The sequence below is a fragment of the Syngnathus floridae genome, chromosome 1 (assembly GCF_059516105.1).
Source record: "Syngnathus floridae isolate MCC-2025c chromosome 1, RoL_Sflo_1.0, whole genome shotgun sequence".
NCBI lineage: Eukaryota > Metazoa > Chordata > Actinopteri > Syngnathiformes > Syngnathidae > Syngnathus > Syngnathus floridae.
Genome location: NC_142413.1, coordinates 2855335 through 2877009, shown reverse-complemented (window position 1 = coordinate 2877009; position 21675 = coordinate 2855335). Strand labels below are relative to the sequence as shown.

At 40.5% G+C, this 21675-nt stretch overlaps 3 protein-coding genes across 5 annotated transcripts; all 3 read right to left on the bottom strand.

Annotated features, from left to right (window-relative positions):
• Positions 1-1231: 1231 nt before the first annotated feature.
• LOC148403338 (uncharacterized) lies at positions 1232-6597 on the bottom strand. Its single transcript, XM_088371041.1, has 2 exons — positions 6159-6597; positions 1232-2515 (listed from the first exon to the last, which is right to left on the bottom strand). The coding sequence occupies exons 1-2, from the start codon at positions 6180-6182 to the stop codon at positions 1895-1897; spliced, it is 645 nt and encodes a 214-aa protein (XP_088227167.1). The 5' UTR covers positions 6183-6597; the 3' UTR covers positions 1232-1894.
• A 109-nt stretch (positions 6598-6706) lies between these two features.
• On the bottom strand, positions 6707-10473 carry LOC148403337 (class I histocompatibility antigen, F10 alpha chain-like). Its single transcript, XM_088370967.1, has 7 exons — positions 10305-10473; positions 9123-9386; positions 8739-9017; positions 8301-8609; positions 8114-8230; positions 8024-8041; positions 6707-7946 (listed from the first exon to the last, which is right to left on the bottom strand). The coding sequence occupies exons 1-7, from the start codon at positions 10363-10365 to the stop codon at positions 7918-7920; spliced, it is 1077 nt and encodes a 358-aa protein (XP_088227093.1). The 5' UTR covers positions 10366-10473; the 3' UTR covers positions 6707-7917.
• Positions 10474-17731: 7258 nt separating this feature from the next.
• LOC148403336 (major histocompatibility complex class I-related protein 1-like) lies at positions 17732-21486 on the bottom strand. 3 transcript variants are annotated; one of them, XM_088370748.1, is made up of 7 exons: positions 21338-21486; positions 20186-20449; positions 19802-20080; positions 19364-19672; positions 19172-19288; positions 19082-19099; positions 17732-19004 (listed from the first exon to the last, which is right to left on the bottom strand). In XM_088370748.1, the coding sequence occupies exons 1-7, from the start codon at positions 21399-21401 to the stop codon at positions 18976-18978; spliced, it is 1080 nt and encodes a 359-aa protein (XP_088226874.1). In that variant the 5' UTR covers positions 21402-21486; the 3' UTR covers positions 17732-18975. The 3 variants fall into 3 exon arrangements, with proteins under 3 accessions (XP_088226874.1, XP_088226883.1, XP_088226865.1); XM_088370757.1 differs by having other exon boundaries at positions 19897-20080; XM_088370739.1 differs by having other exon boundaries at positions 19082-19288.
• Positions 21487-21675: the final 189 nt, after the last annotated feature.

The following is a 21675-nucleotide window of genomic DNA, read 5'->3' as shown; positions in this document are numbered from 1 at the left end:
TGGGGATGGCTGAGTGTCGTGGTACACTCGACTGTCTTGCGTGCATGGACCATGAGTTCGACTCCCGCATATGACTGTGCGTGTGTGTGCGTGCGTATATATATACATACATACATACATACATATATATATATATATATAGGATTTTTTTTCAACTAGTGGTTTATATATATATATATATATATATATATATATATATATATATATATATATATATATATATATATATATATATATATATATATATATATATATATATATATATATATACCACTAGTTGAAACAGCGCTGCCCCCTGGTGGGCTGCGTAACTACATTAAAGTTTGGCTTTCCGTGAAATCACGTGACCGTCGAGGGCTTTTATCATTGAAAATATCTATAAACCCAGCTTGATTGCTGAACTTTGGTCAACTTCGCCGCCATATTGCATGTGGAATAGTGGAGCGCTGGGTGAAAGATTCAACTCTGGCCAGTTTTGTTACAAATCACTGATTGCCTACTCTGTTCTCACTTTAATTTGCCCAAAATAAATTAATAAAAATAAAACATGTATGTATTTGTTAAAAGTTGACAAGGTTAGGGTTTCAAAGTAATGTTTCAAACTCGGGTTAAGGTTTTAAACCAGGGTTTCAAACTAGGTTTCAAACTAAGGTTCAAACTAACTTTAAACCCTACTTTGAAACCCTGACCCTAGTATGAAACCCTAATTTGAAACTTAAACCCTAATATGAAGCCCTACTTTGAAACCCTAATCCTAGTTTTAAAACCTACTTTGAAACCCTAAACCTAGTTTTAAACCCTACTTTAAAACCCTAACCCTAGTTTTAAACCCTAGCTTTAAACCTTACTTTGAAACCCTGTTCCTCGTATGAAACCCTACTTTGAAAACCTAAATCTAGTTTGAAACCCTAGTTTAAAACCGTAACCTTAGTTAGAAACCCTAGTTGAAAACCCTAACCCTAGTTTGAAACCATACTTAACGAACTTGTTCAGTTCTTAGTTCAGGGACAAATCCTCAAAGCAAAGTCTTAATGACATCACAAATGACAAAAACATCACTTTGTTCCTGTTTTTTGATTGAAAAAATGACCATGTACAGAACAGCTTTTTGTTAGTTACAAAAAAAAAATTACCACGTTTTGTAATGATGTACAATATACGTACATCCTATGACAGAACCACTCGGGACCACAAGATGGCGTCAGTCTGCGTCTCAAACTGGAGGGCGCTACCGAATTCATTGACCACATACAATAAAAATCTCTAAAGCAATGAAATGCCAATGACTTTTTTTTATTGTTCCCAGCATATTTCAAAAAGACCTCTACCACAAAATAAATAAATCTAATGAAAACCCCAATTTTAAACTCTAAATGTAAGTTAAAACGCTACTTTGAAAGCCTGAATTTAAAACTCCAACCCTAGTTCGAAAATCAAATTTGAAACCATAACCCCATTTTAAAACCGTACTTTGAAGCCCTAATTGTAGTCTGAAACCTTAAGCCTACTATAAAACCCTACTCAGAAACTAGTTTGAAAATCCTCACTTATCTCTTACCTTTAAAAATGAAGCATCAGAAATCTATTATTTCTAATCAAGCCATTTTTATTACTCTTCATTTAGTTAGTTCAGTCACGATAGCTGCTTTGCGAAAATTGCACCGAAAAATAACTGAAATCAGTGGATCAGTTGACAGCCAGTGTTACTCATTGAGATTAAATAAATAAATATGCAAATGAACATAGAATGTGTCCCCCCCCCCCCCCCCCTTGAAAAAAGGAAATAACACAAGTGAACACAAGTGAAAGTAAATAGGCCCCGTGTCATAATCCTGTAGTTTCCACGGGTACTTGGGCCAAAAAAAAGACCACCACGCCCTTTTTTTTTTTTACCTTAAAGAGTGGTGGGATTATTGTCCGCACTCAGAATCCAATCATTTTCCTCCAGGAAGTTAGACAGCGACAGCTCTTCCGGGTACAGCTCCACCAAAGGCGTGTTTAAAGGGAAAAATCCATCTGGAGCGTTGGGCGCAACGGGAATCGAACACGGCAGGGACTCGAGCGTTATCTGACTCGGCTTTGAGGTCCCATCGCCGCTGGTCTGCGCCGATATTAAAGCGTTCTCGTATTTATGCGGGTCGAGCGGCGGCGCTCCTGGATCTTCAATGGGAAACATTTCAGATGTGACTGAGAGGATGTCTTCGGGCTGAAGCGTGGAGAAGGTGGACGAGGGCAATTCTATGTGGGCGTCATTGCTAAACAGCGAATGAGGAGCGTGTGTAAACAGGGAGGAAGGGACTAAATCAGATGAGGGCATTGGATGAGGGTTTTCACCAAGCTCCGCTTTGGAGGTGACAGACGTGGAAGTCTGGAGGGCGTCCACCTGCACGGAACCTCGGAGGACACAAAAGGGCCGGTGGCGCTCCAGGGCGCTATTGTAGTGACGGATCTCTTTTTTTAACGCTTTGATTTCCTTTTCCAGGGCGGAATTCGAAGCTTCCAGAGTCAGGAGCTCCTAAGAGAGGGGAGAAAAAAACAACAACGGATGTTCGCTATGATCAGCTGAAAGCGTGTAGAAATAAAGTCCGAAAACGCATTCAAGCACAGACACAATCCTACTGTTAAGCGTGAGAATGGCGACCCCAAGTGGACAAAAACCATACCTGCATATGCCTCACTGGTATTACGTACAGTGTACATTGTACACCAAGCTTTAATATATAAATATTTGGTTGTTACTTAAAGTATTTGGGGGGGATTACTACACTCTTACAAAAATGTCATGTTGGGGTTTTGGGTGAAATGTGAGGATGAAACTACGCACCACAACTTTTGAATGTCAACTTCTCTAAGTTAGTGTTTCCCAACCACATTGGTGTGCCGTGAGAGATGTTCACCTGTGCCGTGGGAAATTGTCTAATATCAATTACAGATCAGGAGAGCCAAACCACTGGTCACATGACCTGGTCAGCCACTTCCTAATGGCACATGCGTGGCTAATTGGCGAATCTCGAGATTTCATGTTGTGGTGCGTCGGCACACATTCAGTTTAGATCTGCGCTGCTGGGTGCTTTTGATAATAGCGACGCTTTAACTACCTTGGTGCGGTGACTTTGATTTTATTGTGGCAATATTTATGGAGCTAGTCTAAAACACAAAATCCGGTCATGTTGATTTTTATGACAATATTTATGGCACTAGTCCAAAACAGTAAACCTGTCATATTGATTCTTTTGAATTGTGATAGTGTGCCTCGAGATTTTTTTTTTTTTCAATGAAAAGGTGTGAGGTGGATGAAAAAAAGGTTGGGTGCTCTAAGTGGACGATTGCACTACCCCGCACTTATAGTACATGTTGTTCTTTTCTTTGACTAAATAAGACAAACTTGGCATAAGTACACGGTGCAAGCTAGTGCTCAAAAAGGATTGTGTCCCAACAATTTTTTCAAGACCAATGACCGTGACCTCGCCTAATTTAAGTCAGGCCTCTGTACCAAGAATAATACTAGTAAATAAATAAATATTTTGCAGACATCACTCATCAGGAAATAATTAATAAATGAATATTATGAATTTTTTAGACATCCTTCTCAGTTCCCAGAGTTGGGAATTTAGACTGGATACGGTCCTTGGAGACAGGATTTTAATAGACAGAAATTCCCAGAAATTGCTTCAAATTTTCTAATCCCCCCCTTATAAAATAATACAGCATTTATAATGCACCTTTATCAGTGAAATATTTCAAAGGCGCAGTGTTAAAGATATGATTTGAGAGCTTTGCCTTTGTTGATTTTTTTGCAATTTTGGTTTGTTTTAATTTTTAATGGATAGCGGTAGCAGTTTGACATGCCTGCACAACCCACCTGCCTGCCTCCATCCCACCCCCAGCCGGGCTGCTATAAAACCATTTATGAGACCTAGGCACCTTATAATACCCACACAAGTACAACATTTTGTACTACAAGGGTAAAATAAATCACTTATTGCAAATGGGGAATTTTACCCTTGGAAAAATACCTTCTCCAGCCCAAAATATTATCAAAAAATAACTGTCTTGTAAAGGCTCATTCCAACAAGAATAAATGTATAAAATCAATGAAGCACATGTAATTGAAATATGTTGCATTCTGTTTAAGATTGATCTGTTTAAGGTATGGAATTTCTGATGTTTTCTCAAGATTATGTATAATTGTTAGATAACAAAGAAATTACTATACTAAACATATAGCATAAGAATATATCTATATTTATCATTTATGTGCAAATGTTTTGTTAATACTTATATGCAATCTACTTTACAGATATTAATGTGATGCATTGTATATATTACAGGTGAGCCAGACAGACACACCCAAACTTGTAAATAGAAAAGTGGTTGGTACAAGCCAACATCAGGAAAAAGACCAAAACCAAGACTCAAGGTACTAATGTTACATATGTTATGGACTTTTATTATTAATATTTGCAATTTGTTTTCCAATACAATTTCACCGGTATTTATTTTATCTATTTCCTCGAAACATTATATGTAAAGTACAGTAACTTTAATGTTTCTGCGTCAAAAGAGGTTTCTGAATCGGATAAAAAGATGCTAATATTGCCGCTAGAGACGGAGCTGTCGCTATCATCCGCCATGTTGTTTGGGTTTGTTGAGATCCAGATGCACAATTTGTGACGTCACAGTCATGGCGCCACCTGTGTGGCTGCGTGCGGAACCCGATCGATAAACTGGCATTTCATTTTAGCTTTATTCTTAGTAATCGATGTCCATTTTTAATTTCCAATGCGGCAAATGTGTTCTCTTTATACATTCTATCAAATTCCGTTCTAATTGGAAGAAGAAGAAAAAAAAGATGTCTCTGGGACTTTAAGGATAATTTATTGCTGTCCAACCATACCTTTAATTTGCTTAATTCATTATTTATTAGTCTTGTTAAGGTGTGTAAATCACTACCAGAACAAAAAATATTTGTGTCATCAGCAAACAAAACCATCTTCAAAATATGTGACGCCTTGCATCTATCATTTATATATAACATACAAAGTTTAGGGCCCAACACTGACCCCTGAGGGACGCCACAGGTAAAGTCCAAACATCAACAGCTCTTGATCCACTCTAATGGTTTCCCCCTGACGCCATAGCGACGTAATTTATTGAAGAATATTTCATGATTTATTGCATCAAATGCCTTTCTTAGATCTATGAATATCCCAGCTGTATATTGTTTTAGGTCTATTGCGTTCATCATGCCAGTGATGTTGCTCTGTTGGATCTAAATCCATATTGACTTTCAGTGAGTAATTTATATTCATAAACGAATTTGTCCAGTCGGTCATTGAAACGTTTTTCCAGTATTTTAGAAAATTGCGACAGTAATGATACAGGTCTGTAGTTTGTGAAGCGGTGTTTGTTCCCAGTTTTATACAAAGGTATGATTTTTGCTCTTTTCATTTTATCTGGAAATATACCGGTCTGAAATGATAGGTTACGGATGTATGTTAATGGTTTCGAAATGCCCTCAATCGTTTTACAACAGTCATATCAATGTCATCACAGTCTTTGGATGTCTTGTTTGTGCATTGGGAAACGATCTTTATCATTTCTTTCTCATCCGCTGCTTTGAGGAACATTGAGCTCAGATTCCTGTCTATTAAACTATTCCACTGCTCCTCAGATGTTACTGGATCTGGAATGTGTTTGGCCAGATCAGGTCCCACACTTACAAAGAATTTATTAAAGTTGTTAGCCACTTCTCAGTGTTATTGATAATAAAATATTCAGGATAATTAATTTTTTTGAGAGCCATTTTTTTAATGACAGTATTCATTATATTCCATATTTCTTTGTTATTTTTGTGCTCATTTAATATTTTATGATAGTATTCTTTTCTAGCAGCTCTTTTAATAGGAGTTAGTTTATTCTTATATTGTTTGTATTTATTTTCTGACTCTTTAGTTCTTTGTCTTATAAATTCTCTCTTTTCTTATTGTTGATTGAGTTGAAGAAGTTGTTATCCGGGTCTATATCATGTTCCAAATCCAGTGAACTGTGGTCAGTGTATTGAAATGATTGTCGTGTTCACTAATCCTCGGAGTTATGTTCCTGTTGTCTTCAAGTGACTTCTTTCGGTGTGTGTCATGCTTGTGAGTGGAGTTTACCTTACAGTCCTGCAGGATGATCATTGGTATCGGTCCAGCTGTATCCCCTTGGACTGCAGGAAAGTAGCCACCTGTCGCTCCGTGGAGCTAACATCCAGTTCACCGGGCTCCCCTCCCTCGCCAGCGGCCAATGGCCGGGCGTATGACCGGGCTTTGATGTTGATGATCACATCGTTAATTCTGGTGTACTGCTCCAGGTAGGCAACCCTGCTTTCCAGGAAGGTGATTCTCTTTTCCTTTTCCTCATTCTAGATGCGGAGAGCTTTAAGCTCCTCAACCAGCTTAAGGAGAGCTTTCTGCTCCAGCCTGACAGCAGAGACTTCTTCAGTGAGGAAGTCCAACGCCTTTTTAATATCATCGACCTCCTCCACCGAAGAGAGGGGAGCCGCTGGTGCCTTCTTCGGACCCATGTTTGGGACGTGCTAGTTGTTTTTAGCGGTGTAGCAGGCAATTACAAGAGGGGGGGGGAGGGGCCTGTTTGTTGGCTGTGACTTGAAATGCAGAGCAGTTGAACGTATGACAATCGATGATTTATTTGAATGCGTAACTGTTGATGATGAGTCTTTATTCCGAACATATTTCAAACATAAAAGGAGGGGGGAAATGAATACAAATCAAATACAATCAATAACACTTTAAAGTGCCATATTTAACTCACTGTGGAGCTGTATATGGGATTAAAAAGCAAAATGATTGATTGATTGATTTATATCTATTTCGAACATATTTAAAACGTAAAAAGATAAATAAGAAAACATATAACACTAAAGTGTCATATGTAAGTCCGTACAACAAACAAACAATAAACCAACAAACTGAAAAAAAGCATACCTTTTTAGATTCCTTCCCCTTTCTCAGTTTATCCGATTAACTAATGATTCAACGTATATAAATTTGTTTTCCTGCACCCTTTCAATTTCAGTTCCATCAATTTCTATTCGTGCCTTCTCTTTTCAATGAGATAAAGTATTGTATAAATTTATTCCAAATGAAAGAAATCTATAACGACAGAACAAGAAGATTATATGGACAGCCGTAAGTGTCGACATTTCGCTTTATATTTATGAATTGAGTTATTTCTTGTCTGGTTTTGTATATATTTTCTCGTGAGGTATTTGGTTTGTACTTGATGAAGTTTTGCACTTATTATCTTGTTTTATTTTATTATTATGTGAAAGGGGGCAGGAACGATAAGATTTTCTTCAACTTGTTCCTTCTCAAGTATGTAAATATGCGTTTACTTGCTAAAGTTGAATTGTCTATTGATCAAAATACACATCAAAAATAAAATAAAAATATCAAAAATAAACTCGACATGGACTTTTCTGTAAATAGGAATGTGTTTTGTATGTTTTTTTTAGAAGACAACAGAAAAAAGACGTGTTCTTTATCATAAATTTCTTGCTTATCCTTGCTAAATTATATATCCAATACAGTGACCAGAAACCTCATTTCAAACATTTTTATAATGATACTCACACTTGTATCAAATTAATCAGTAGCTTGCTTAACAAAAAAGCACTTAAAAAAAAGCAACGTGTGATGCGGATATTACTTGTGGGATATTGGCTCCCTCTAGCGGTATTTGGAAGAACTAGTGAAGTAAATACAATTACAATTCACTGCACTTGAAAAACTGTCGCACTTCAATTTGAAATAAGAAACATTTCCAAGTATTTCATAAAGTTGGAATGTGATGATTCAATCAAGCGTGGCACCCAAGAAAAGAAGACATCCCTTCAACCTTAGTGGGGTTCATTCAGTCCGGCTCAGAAGATGAGGCGTTGCCTGAGGGAGCATAAAAGAAAATACATTCAAGGTATTGGCATTTTTTCAAAACAGCAAGCGGAAAACGTCTCACTTACAAGCTGGAGCGTAATTGGCTGAAATGGAAGAGAAGCGAGAGGAGATTAGGAATCACCACAAACGGAGCAAACATTTGTGTCGTCGTTCACCTTGTTGGCTTTTGGGACGCTTGGCCAGGAACACCCCCACCGCCACCGCCATCGCCACCAGAGCCAGGACCACCAGCGGGACAGCGATGGCCACCGCCTTCTTCCTGTCTTCCTCTTCTTCACAAGGAAACGAGACACGTGAACGACTGTGGGCGTGACGCCGAGCCGTGACCGACGCGTGCCTCACCCTGGATGCGCACGTTGCTCAGGATGCTTTTGGCGTACAGCTTGGTGACCATCTCCTCCCGGACGCCATCCAGTTTGAACACGCATTCGTAGCGGCCCTCCGCGGCGGGCGTCAGCTCCACTTTCAGGTCGGCCGTGGTCTGGAAGGTTCCGTCGTGGTTGGGGAGGGTCTCCCCCATCTCCACGTCCTCGTGGATCTGCTCGCCGTCCTTCCTCCAAAAGAGGTCCGACGTCCTGGGGTAGAAACCCGTGGCGTGGCAGGTGATTGGAGAGGAAGGCGTCTTCTGCAGGAGAGACACCCTGGGAAGCTCTGCGCGCAAAGATGGAGAGAAGAGTGGAGGATGTGCATGGAGGAAAAGAAACAACTTGAAAGAGCGTCAAAGATGGACATTGTGTGTGAGCTCGAAAGACGCAGAGAAGGCGTGAGAGGACAATGTACCGGTTCTGGTCAGGAACTCCATCCCGTTGCTCACATGCTTTTTCAACTCAAAGGGTAGCCGCTCAGTCAAGTGATTCTTCACGAGTTGATTGAACTCGTCCATTTGGTCCCACTTGAGTTTGGTGATGAAAGCTTGCGGATGTGCTGCGATCCAGCTCATCGTCTTCAGCTCAAATGATATGAAGTCTTCTCCATCGTAACTGTGGTGCTGCCAACCATCAACCTCCCCAGTCTCATCATTCCATTCACAGCCACTCATTACCTGAACCATGTGAACACCTGAAAGGATGGCGCACAAGATTCAGCGAGGACGATGATCAGAGAGAAGCCAGCAGTGACAAAAAAAGTGTCATTTGACGAGCAGAAGGTTGGACGTAAACAAACCTCCAGTTTGGTTGAAGCGCTTTTTAGCGATTTCAATGTTGACTTTGAAGGCCTGCGCATTTACAATACTGTTCGCCGTCTCTGTCTCCCAGTAGTGCGGATCATCTTCTGTGATTTTGCCCACCCAGTCTTGTGTCGCTTTTGCTTTCCTGTGGTTGCTGTCAAAGTGCACAATCTGAACGCCGTCAACATACGCGGCCTTCCAGTATTCTGGTAGATTTGCATCTTGAGAGGCCGTCAGGAAATAACTGAGCGTGTGAATGACTGGAAGACAAACACAAAAATGACACACATGATCAAATCAATCTTCATATTTTCAATGATTCTGCCTGCAGATGGAACTTTGCAGCACTTGAAATTGGAAATGTCATGTTTCTCCAAACGCGTTCTTCCGCACAAACTTGTCAAACTTGAATTTGACAACCTGCCTATGTTTTTTTCTTTCGGTTGTTAATATGTTCGATTTCAGTGTGACGCTCTAAGCGAGATATTCGATGCCCCTCAGCAGTGACTGACATCCACTGAGGAACGAAATCGAATGACGTAACTTTTGCCAACCTTCTTAATTTGTACAAAAAAAAAAAAAATCCACTAATAATATGAGGCAATCCTTTTGTTCAGACAAGTGAAACACTTTTAGATGTTACCTGCTGACAGTTTCGATTGTGTCTCCCGTCTTCCTCACAGTCGCAACTGTCAGCAGGTAACATCTACATAAATGTCACTTGTCTGAACAAAAGAACTGCCTTATATAATTTACGGAGACATGATGACTCTTATCGAAATAATAATTTAAGGAGGCTATACAATGTTTTTTTTCTGAAATATTAGACACAATTTTATTGCCATGACTGTGAAATGTTAATTATTAATTGCAAAGACTCCCCTGTACAACATTTCATTCTTGTGCCTCGGCTTTTCCATATTTCATCGATTGCATATTTATGCTGGGGCACATCACTTTGATTTGTGCCATTTTCAAGTTTTCCAACTTGATTACATTTATAATAATAGCAATGTATTCCCGTATGACTGTGACAAAACGGGCGTTCAAGTGAAAGAACTTAAAATGCGACGGTACAGACGAGTGGCGAAAACAAAAGCAATAAACAATAATGACTGCGTCACTTCCAAATCAAGAGCGTCAATCTTTAGGATAAGAAACCGAAAAGTCCTACTTACCAGGCGTCACGCTGTATATTTGCACAGCCAAAACAAATGCAAGTAAATTCATTCTAAACATCAAGTTGGTTTTCGATTTTCGTCAAGCAGGGTATTCGGTCAAAGTTGCGAGTCGTCGTCCAAGAGGCGAACGCGGAACAACAGCGAAGCGCTGGACGCGCTTCGATTACCTCTCAGGTAAGCCAATTGGAGTTCAGCCCAGCGATGACGTCACTCAGGACTGCCTGCAGCATGTGTTGTAACAAATAAATGAATAAATGAATAAACCGTGTGTTGCATGTTTGCTTCGAATATCGACATTTAAAAAATTATAAAATTGATATATTTACCAAAACAGCAACAAAAATAGTTTGTAATGAAAAAGAAAGAATGGTGCCCTTCCTTTTTTAAGACGTTATATTTGTAGTCAAGCACCTGCGTTGAAGTTAGATTTTTTCAGTTCGATATAGAAGTTAGATTTTATTATTTTTTTATTTCTTATATTGCAATGATTGGTCCCTTATGGAGATCTTTACTGTTTAAGAAGTTTCGTTTCGTTTCGTTTATTTCAAACGTGGAAAAAAAATTAGATTACTGTCCACAAATGAAAAGACAAGAAAAAATACATGCATATACATATATACACATACATACATACATACATACATACATACATACATACATACATACATACATACATACATACATACATACATACATACATACATACATACATACATACATACATACATACATACATACATACATACATACACATATACATACATACATAAACTAAAAGAGTAGCAATCAAGATACAACCACAAAGAAAACCATAAATCATATTCACATGCCTGAAAAGGAGTGGGAAGAAGTATAATTTATTTAATCCCCCGCCTTTTAATAATCCCTAAATACCCAGCCATAAATCATTTTGCCTCACTTATCCCAACAAAATACTAAATTACTAAATCCACCTGCTGATCGCTAGAACACTAAACATATACCTACACAATATTAATACATACATATATCTCACACACAAACATTTAACATACATACATAGCTCAAATACAAAACAAAGATACCTGAATGATAAAAAAAAAAAATAAATAAAACAGCATGAACAACACAATGACAAACAAAAAGCAACACAGAAACGTAAATAAATAAATACTAAGCACCCCATGATACTCAAACGCCCTCATTTCTGTACCTTGTAAAAATAATTTCTTCTTTATATCTTTTCTTTAAACTGATTGATGTTTGAACATTCCCTGAGCGTCCCCTCCAAAGTATTCCATGGCTTAACTCCACAAATTGAAATACAGAATGTTTTTTTTTGTAGTGCGGGCCTTTCTTATCCTGAAATCAAATGTTCCCCTTAAATGATGACCCCCTTCCCTTCCAGTGAAAAGATTCTGAATGTTAGTTGGCAACAGATTATTTTTTGCTTTGAAAAGTATTTGTGCTGTCCGGAATTCCACGATACCTTTTGAGTTTGATGGGTTTTGACTGTAAGAATAATGAATTTTCGTGATCCCTGTATCCTGCCCCATGAATGACCCGTATTGCTTTCTTTTGTAAAATAATAAGTGGATATATTGTGCTTATATAATTATGACCCCAGACTTCTATACAGTACAGTATAAAGAAAAAACATAGCGAGGACTTGTGATCTCGCCAGAAAGATGAGTCAGCATCGAGTATTTGTCTCGGGTCCCCTGCCTGGGAGAGGCACTGATGAGAGGTTTAGTAGATTAGTCTCCCTTAATCGATGGATGGCTGGGTTCTGTAAAAAGCAGGGACTGTATTTTATAGATAACTGGTCCTCCTTCAGGGGCCGCCCCGACCTTCTGAGGAAGGACGGCCTTCACTCTTTCTAGGAATATAGATTACTGTTTGAGCCACTCATGACAGGTCACTTTAGATCAGGCCGGGGTCACAGGTGATTGGACCACCTGTTAGGATGGGTTTGGAGTCTGTTAAGTTAAAGTTAACTAGCGCTAGGCTAGACTCCCAGCATGCACATAGCTCCTCGTGTAGACTCGAGCGGGACAGTTTGAATAGTGCTACAGTACACGTAAACACACTAACGCTACCGCGCTAATAAACTTTTGAGAGGTGACGTCAGGCCTAGAGAACACAATCTTACTCGCATCTCGTGGAAAAATCCTTCGATAGATACGCACTCTGATCGACCGACTACACTTAAACTCGATTTTATGAATATTAGATCGCTTCATACGAAAGCGGTCCTCGTTAATGACCTCATCACGGAACGTAATCTAAACGTTTTTGGTCTTTGCGAGACCTGGTTAAAACCGAATGAACTGCTGCCGCTCAACGAGGCCTCGCCTCCAAATTTTGTGAGCTCGCATGTGGCCCGTCCTCGAAGAAAGGGTGGGGGCGTCGCCCTCATCTCAAATTCCGAGCTTAGATTTAGGCCTCGTTCGAATAACGTATTTAAAACGTTTGAAGTTCTCACTGTCCGGTCCACCGCTTTACCGTCATTTTATCTTGCTGTTATTTACCGTCCACCCGGGGCCTACTCTGGCTTCCTGGATGAATTTTCAGAATTCGTGGCTGATCTAGTGACAAATGCGGATAATATAATTATCATGGGCGATTTCAACATCCACATGAATTTACCGTCAGAGCCACTTACTTTGGCGTTTCAGACTTTAACTGATTCCTTTGGTTTTACGCAAGCCGTACAGGCAGCAACGCATAAGAATGGAAATACCTTAGATCTGGTATTATCCCGAGGACTTGCAACCTCAAATATAGCAGTACTGCAATACACCACAGTTTTGTCTGATCATTAGTTAGTAACATTTGAAATTTTAGTTCCTTGTCAAAGACAAGAGAGCAATCAGAGTTATAGCAGCCGTAATTTTAACTCCATGACTGTAACTGCGCTATCCGAGTCACTGTCGCCGGCAACCGCCATATTTCCCGCATACATCGGCCCTATTGATAATCTTACAAATGAGTTCAATGCGACATTGTTAAATGCCATCGACTCTGTGGCGCCGCTACGTCTGAAAACTCGCCGTAGATTGCCTACTCCGTGGTTTACAGTTGAAACACGTACGCGTAAGCAATTATGTAGAAAGCATGAGCGCAGATGGCGTTTAAACAAACTTGAGGTTTTCCATCAGGCATGGCAGGACAGCCTCCTGAAATATAAAGATGCGCTTATCTTAGCAAAAACTCGTTATTTTTCGCAAGTCATTCATCTCAAAAACAATCCTAAATACCTATTTGATACAGTGGCAAAGCTAACACTACGCCAGCCGACCCCCGATAGCTCCTTCCACTCAGCTGACGAGTTTATGACATTTTTTGCTCAAAAGATTGAATCCATTAGGGACGAGATCAAGAATACCATTCCAATCGCTCCGCCGGTTACTAGCGCTGGGGATCATGCGATAACCCTCTCAAATTTTAAAAGCGTGTCCCTTGAAATGCTTACAAAATTGGTTAGTGCGGCTAAACAAACAACATGTTTACTCGACCCGTTTCCAGCCAAACTACTTCAAGAATTATTTCCAATTTTAGGACCGTCCGTCTTAAATATAATCAATCTGTCTGTCTCCTCTGGGATAGTGCCAACAGCCTTTAAAACCGCTATTATTAAACCGCTACTCAAGCGAGCAAATCTTGACCCGGACTGTCTCAGTAATTCTAGGCCAGTTTCAAACCTCCCATTCATCGCAAAACTTCTTGAAAAAGTAGTAGCGCAGCAGCTTATTGATTACATGCTCATCAATAATCGATATGCCTCTTTTCAGTCTGGTTTTAGAGCTAATCATTCCACAGAGACAGCACTTGCTAAAGTGACTAACGATCTCCTCATAGCTATGGATTCAAATACGTCGTCTGTATTGTTACTACTCGATCTTAGTGCTGCCTTTGACACTGTAGACTTCGATATTTTATTAGGGCGTCTTAAAAGTTGTGTTGGTATCTCAGGGTCAGCACTAAGCTGGTTCAATTCCTATCTATCAGACAGGACGCACCGAGTGGTCCATGGCAATACGTCCTCTGAGCTCTATAATGTTACGCGTGGTGTCCCACAGGGATTGGTACTCGGACCAATTTTATTTAATATTTATGATTCCGCTTGGGGACATACTACGTCAATATAATATTAGTTTTCAATGCTACGCCGATGACACCCAATTATATATGCCGTTATCGATGATAGATCCGCGGGATCGTTGTAATATCGAGGCGTGCCTTTCGGAGATCAAGCAATGGATGTCTCTCAACTTCCTTCGTCTTAACCCGGATAATACTGAGATGTTGATAATTGGTCCAACTCGTTATCAACGCTTATTTAAGGAAACCACTATAACTATAGATAGACTATCACTCTGCGCGATACTGTAACTAATCTCGGGGTGATATTTGACCAAATGCTCTCCTTTCAAAAGCACATTAAGAATATAACCAGAATTGCGTTTTTTCACCTTCGTAATATTGCTAAGATTCGTCCGATTCTCTCGACCGGGGATACGGAAACTATTATACATGCGCAGCCCACAAGGACTACGAGGAAGCAAACAAGGAAGTAAGGAAAAGTGCCAAACGGGATAAGAAAAACTACATTGAGGCGCTGGCTAAAGAAGCACAGGAAGCAGCAGCACAAAACAATCTCAAGGAACTTTACATGACCACCAGGAAACTAGCTGGGAAGTTCAGACAGAACAACACACAAATCCGGAATAAAGAGGAACGACTCCTCACCACCAAGGAGGAACAACACCTGTATTCCAGTTTTTTGGCCGGTTGAGTCATTTTTTAGTTGTCATCAAAAACCATACAAACTGGCAAATGGTCACTGATGCCGCTGACTAATAACCCACTTATTGTGCTGTTTATAATGTCATTTGTGAATATATTATCAAAAAGAGTGGCACAGTGAGAAGTTATTCTGGTTGGTCTCGTGATTTTTGGATACAAGTTCAGGCTAGTTGTCAGTTGCTCATGGAAACCAGATGTGTCTGGTGCCAATGAGTCTACGTTCATGGACCAAGGCCCAAACGATCCCGCACCAACCTGACCCGGTCACACTAGTGAGATATACATTGCATGATACCAGAATAAAAATGTTCCACACATTTCAATCTGTTGTTAACTACTGCAGGAAATGGGGTCAAAATACAAAAAGTTCTGCCTAGCTACAAAAACAGATATGCTCAAACCTCATTGAATAAAGTACATAAGCAGACAAGTATATTCACATATTAAATAAATAAAAAAAACATTTTAAGCATATAATTATACCTACACACCAAATCAATAAAGAAGACATAACTAGACATTTTTGATAAGTGGTGATGAGAAAGGTTTTTATAACTTTATGATCTGATATATTTCTGAGCACTTTGAAATAACAAATGACTTTTGATATATTGCCTAAACAGCTTAATGACCCTTAAGGAACTGTGTAATGCATGCCTGATGGTTTTTCTCTGAATCATGGACACGGCCAGAGTCGTCTTGACCGTTCAGTACTTGATTGTATCTTATGTTTTGACTAATGCTAGACGCCAGTTTTTGATTACTACTGAACACTCTGCACAGAGGGAGATAGTTTGCCTAACAAAGAAAAGATACGGTTGGAAGCATGATTAAACTAAGAATAAGCAAAGACATGATGTATCAAAAGAACAGCAATAGATTAATGATGTCACAGCCAAAAGCTAACATAATTTCGTACAAAATGACAAAATTAAAAGAATCCAGCAGTACGACAGTGTATGTCCAAGATTGGAGAAGAATGTTCACAGGAAGGTCACGTGGACATAAAACCAGCAGGTGCCAGAAGGAGCCACCCAAAGACTCGGCCAAAGATGATCGCCAAGGCCGAAAGACGGGAGGGAGGACAACAGCCCCCACCCGAGAACTCGGCCAAAGATGATCGCCAAGCCCGAAAGACGTGATGGAAGACAACAGCCCCCCTCCACACACACACACCAACAGCCCCCCACCTCCACACCGAATCGCCCATAATCAGCACCACTCCTATGCAAGCAGACTCTCCTTCGAACTTGCCCCACCCCGAAGACTCATCGCCCATCAATCCCGGCCCACAATGTGCTACTGAATATAAAACTGATCTAACAACCTTGGACTTTGCCTTTTCTGAATGGAGACTTTCCGCTCTTGAAGGGCCCAGCGCTGTATTGTACTTTCCTGAAAACAGAGCTTTTTGAACAAGAATTGTGATTGAACTCAACCAATCTGTGTAAGTCTAATTTCTGCTTCAGTGTCTTTGCATTTTCCTAAATCTGAAGAAATCAAACGAGCACGCAGTGAGTAAATTGGATAACAGGTGATTGGCAAAGGCTTTTGCCGTGAGGCGCAGATAACGCACTCCCTAAATTGTGGACAAAATCCAACACTACCATTGACATATCACCCTGACGTTTAATGTCTTTTCCACATAGAGCGCAACTCCTCCTCCACCTTTGTTTGGTCCATCTATGTGTATAAAGTCATATCCCTCCAGCTCTTTTACTGTGTTGATCCATGTTTCCATTATTGCAATCATGTTGAATGGGCGAGTAAAGTGATGAAGATAATCCTTAATGTTTGTGAAGTTGGCATACAGACTCCTACTGTTAATATGTAGAATGGACAGTTTGCTATCTTTATTGATTCCATTAAATTCAGTATAGTAACTGCAGTTATTGTTGATTGAGTTGAAGAAGTTGTTATCCGGGTCTATATCATGTTCCAAATCCAGTGAACTGTGGTCAGTGTATTGAAATGATTGTCGTGTTCACTAATCCTCGGAGTTATGTTCCTGTTGTCTTCAAGTGACTTCTTTCGGTGTGTGTCATGCTTGTGAGTGGAGTTTACCTTACAGTCCTGCAGGATGATCATTGGTATCGGTCCAGCTGTATCCCCTTGGACTGCAGGAAAGAAGCCACCTGTCGCTCCGTGGAGCTAACATCCAGATCGCCGGGCTCCCCTCCCTCGTCAGCGGCCAATGCTCGGGCGTATGACCGGGCTTTGATGTTGATGATCACATCGTTAATTCTGGTGTACTGCTCCAGGTCGGCAACCCTGCTTTCCAGGAAGGTGATTCTCTTTTCCTTTTCCTCATTCTGGATGCGGAGAGCTTTAAGCTCCTCAACCAGCTTAAGGAGAGCTTTCTGCTCCAGGCTGACAGCAGAGACTTCTTCGGTGAGGAAGTCCAACGCCTTTTTAATATCCTCGACCTCCTCCACCGAAGAGAGGGGAGCCGCTGGTGCCTTCTTCGGACCCATGTTTGGGACGTGCTAGTTGTTTTTAGCGGTGTTGCAGGCAATTACAAGAAGGGAGGGGGGGGGGGGGGGGGGGGAAGGGGGGAGGGGCCTGTTTGTTGGCTGTGACTTGAAATGCAGAGCTGTTGAACGTATGACAATCGATGATTTATTTGAATGCGTAACTGTTGATGATGAGTCTTTATTCCGAACATATTTCAAACATAAAAGGAGGGGGGAAATGAATACAAATCAAATACAATCAATAACACTTTAAAGTGCCATATTTAAGTCACTGTGGAGCTGTATGTGGGTTTAAAAAGCAAAAGGCTTGATTGATTGATTGATTGATTGATTGATTGATTGACACTTTCAATTTATTAGTCTGTTTTATTTTTGCTTTTATGTAGCCATCTGCCATTTTTAGTCCTTGTACCCGCTAAAAAAACATTTTTGAATTTTTTTTTAAACTGGTGGATATTTGGACTTTGCTTGAGTTCCTCACTTACACTGCTCCATAGTTTGACTCAGCGACTCAGCCTGTCATCTATTATAACCCCAAGAAATTTGTTTTCCTGCACCCTTTCAATTTCAGTTCCATCCATTTCTATTCGTGCCTTCTTTTTTCAATGAGATAAAGTATTGTATAAATATATTCCAATTGAAAGAAATCTATAACGACAGAACAAGAAGATTATATGGACAGCCGTAAGTGTCGACATTTCGCTTTATATTTATGAATTGAGTTATTTCTTGTCTGGTTCTGTATATATTTTCTCGTGAGGTGTTTGGTTTGTACTTGATTAAGTTTTGCACTTATTATCTTGTTTTATTTTATTATTACGTGGAAGGGGGCAGGAACGATAAGATTTTCTTCAACTTGTTCCTTCTCAAGTATGTAAATATGCGTTTACTTGCTAAAGTTGAATTGTCTATTGATCAAAATACACATCAAAAATAAAATAAAAATATCAAAAATAAACTCCACATGGACTTTTCTGTAAATAGAATGTGTTTTGTACGTTTTTTTAGAAGACAACAGAAAAAAGACGTGTTCTTTATCATAAATTTCTTGCTTATCCTTGCTAAATTATATATCCAATACAGTGACCAGAAACCTCATTTCAAACATTTTATAATGATACTCAAACTTGTATCAAACTGATCAGTAGCTCGCCTAACAAAAAAAGCACTTAAAAAAAAGCAACGCGTGATGCGGATATCACTTGTGGCATGTTGGCTCCCTCTAGCGGTATTTGGAAGAACTAGTGAAGTAAATACAATTAGAATTCACTGCACTTGTAAAACTGTCGCACTTCAATTTGAAATAGGAAACATTTCCAAGTATTTCATAAAGTTGGAATGTGATGATTCGATCAAGCGTGACACCCAAAAAAAGAAGACATCCCTTCAACCTTAGTGGGATTCATTCAATCCTTCTCAGAAGATGATGTGCTGGCTGAGGGAGCATAAAAGAAAATACGTTCAAGGCATTGGCATTTTTTCAAAACAGGAAGAGCAAAACGTCTCACTTACAAGCTGGAGCGTAATTGGCTGAAATGGAAGAGAAGCGAGAGGAGATTAGGAATCGCCACAAACGGAGCCAACATTTGTGTCGTCGTTCACCTTGTTGGCTTTTGGGACGCCTGGCCAGGAACACCCCCACCGCCAACGCCATCGCCACCAGAGCCAGGACCCCCAGCGGGACAGCGATGGCCACCGCCTTCTTCCTGTCTTCCTCTTCTTCACAAGGAATCAAAATGAGACACGTGAACGACTGTGGGCGTGACGCCGAGCCGTGTCCGACGCGTGGCTCACCCTGGATGCGCGCGTTGCTCAGGATGCTTTTGGCGTACAGCTTGGTGACCATCTCCTCCCGGACGCCATCCAGTTTGAACACGCATTCGTAGCGGCCCTCCGCGGCGGGCGTCAGCTCCACTTTCAGGTCGGCCGTGGTCTGGAAGGTTCCGTCGTGGTTGGGGAGGGTCTCCCCCATCTCCACGTCCTCGTGGATCTGCTCGCCGTCCTTCCTCCAAAAGAGGTCCGACGTCCTGGGGTAGAAACCCGTGGCGTGGCAGGTGATTGGAGAGGAAGGCGTCTTCTGCAGGAGAGACACCCTGGGAAGCTCTGCGCGCAAAGATGGAGAGAAGAGTGGAGGATGTGCATGGAGGAAAAGAAACAACTTGAAAGAGCGTCAAAGATGGACATTGTGTGTGAGCTCGAAAGACGCAGAGAAGGCGTGAGAGGACAATGTACCAGTTCTGGTCAGGAAGTCCCTCCCGTTGCTCACGTGCTTCTTCAAATCAAAAGGACACACCTCAGTGACGTAATTCTTAGTGTATTGATTGTACCCGTCGTCTTGGTCTCGCTTGAGTTTGGTGATGAAAGCGTGCGGATGTGCTGCGATCCAGCTCATCGTCTTCAGCTCAAATGATATGAAGTCTTCTCCATCGTAACTGTAGTGCAGCCAACCATCAACCTCCCCAGTCTCATCATTCCATTCACAGCCGTACATCGTCTGATACATGTGAACACCTGAAAGAATGGCGCACAAGATTCAGCGAGGACGATGATCAGAGAGAAGCCTGCAGTGACAAAAAAAGTGTCATTTGACGAGCAGAACGTTGGACGTAAACAAACCTCCAGTTTGGTTGAAGCGCTCTTTAGCGATTTCAATGTTGACTTTGAAGACCTGCTCAGCATCAATACTGCCCGCCGTATTTCTCTCCCAGTAGTGCGGATCATCTTCTGTGATTTTGTCCACCCAGTCATGTTTCACTCTCGTCTTCCTGTGGTTGCTGTCAAAGTGCAGAATCTGAACGCCGTCAACATACGCGGCCTCCCAATACTCTGGTAGCTTTGCAACTTGAGAGGCCATCATGAAATAATTCCGCGTGTGAATGACTGGAAGACAAACACAAAAATGACACACATGATCAAATCAATCTTCATATTTTCAATGATTCTGCCTGCAGATGGAACTTTGCAGCACTTGAAATTGGAAATGTCATGTTTCTGAAACGCGTTCTTCCACACAAACTTGTCAAACTTGAATTTGACAACCTGCCTATTTTTTTTCTTTTCTCAGTTAATATGTTCGATTTCCGTGTGACGCCCTAAGCGAGATATTCGATGCCCCTCAGCAGTGACTGACATCCACTGAGGAACGAAATCGAATGATGTAACTTTTGCCAACCTTCTTAATTTGTACAAAAAAAAAGGCAATCCTATTGTTCAGACAAGTGAAACACTTTTAGATGTTACCTGCTGACAGTTTCGATTGTGTCTCCCGTCTTCCTCACAGTCAAAACAGGTAACATCTAAAAAAATGTTCACTTGTCTGAACAAAAGAACTGCCTTATATAATTTACGGAGACATGATGACTCTTATCGAAATAATAATGTAAGGAGGCTATACAATGTTTTTTCTGAAAGATTATACACAATTTTATTGCTATGACTGTGAAATGTTAATTATTAATTGCAAAGATTCCCCTGTACAACATTTCATTCTTGTGCCTCGGCTTTTCCATATTTCATCGATTGCATATTCATGCTGGGGCACATCACTTTGATTTGTGCCATTTTCAAGTTTTCTAACTTTATTACATTTATAATAATAGCAATGTATTCCCGTATGACTGTGACAAAACGGGCGTTCAGGTGAGAGAACTTAAAATAACGACGGAACACACGAGTGGCGAAAACGAAAGCAATAAACAATAATGACTGCGTCACTTCCAAATCAAGAGCGTCAATCTTTAGGATAAGAAACCGAAAAGTCCAACTTACCAGGCGTCGCGCTGTATATTTGCACAGCCAAAACAAAGAATGCAAGTAAATTCATTGTAAACATCAAGTTGTTTTTCGATTTTCGTCAAGCAGGCCATTCGGTCATAGTTGCGACGCGGAAAAAGAGCGAATCGCAGGACGCGTTTCCATTCCATCCCTCTTAAGCCAATCGGAGTTCAGCCTGGCGATGACGTCATTCAGTATGTTAATAAACTGGGCGTGGGGATGGCTGAGTCGTGGTACACTCGACTGTCTTATGTGCGTGTGCGTGCGTGCGTGTCTTGAAAAGATATATATATATATATATATATATATATATATATATATATATATATATA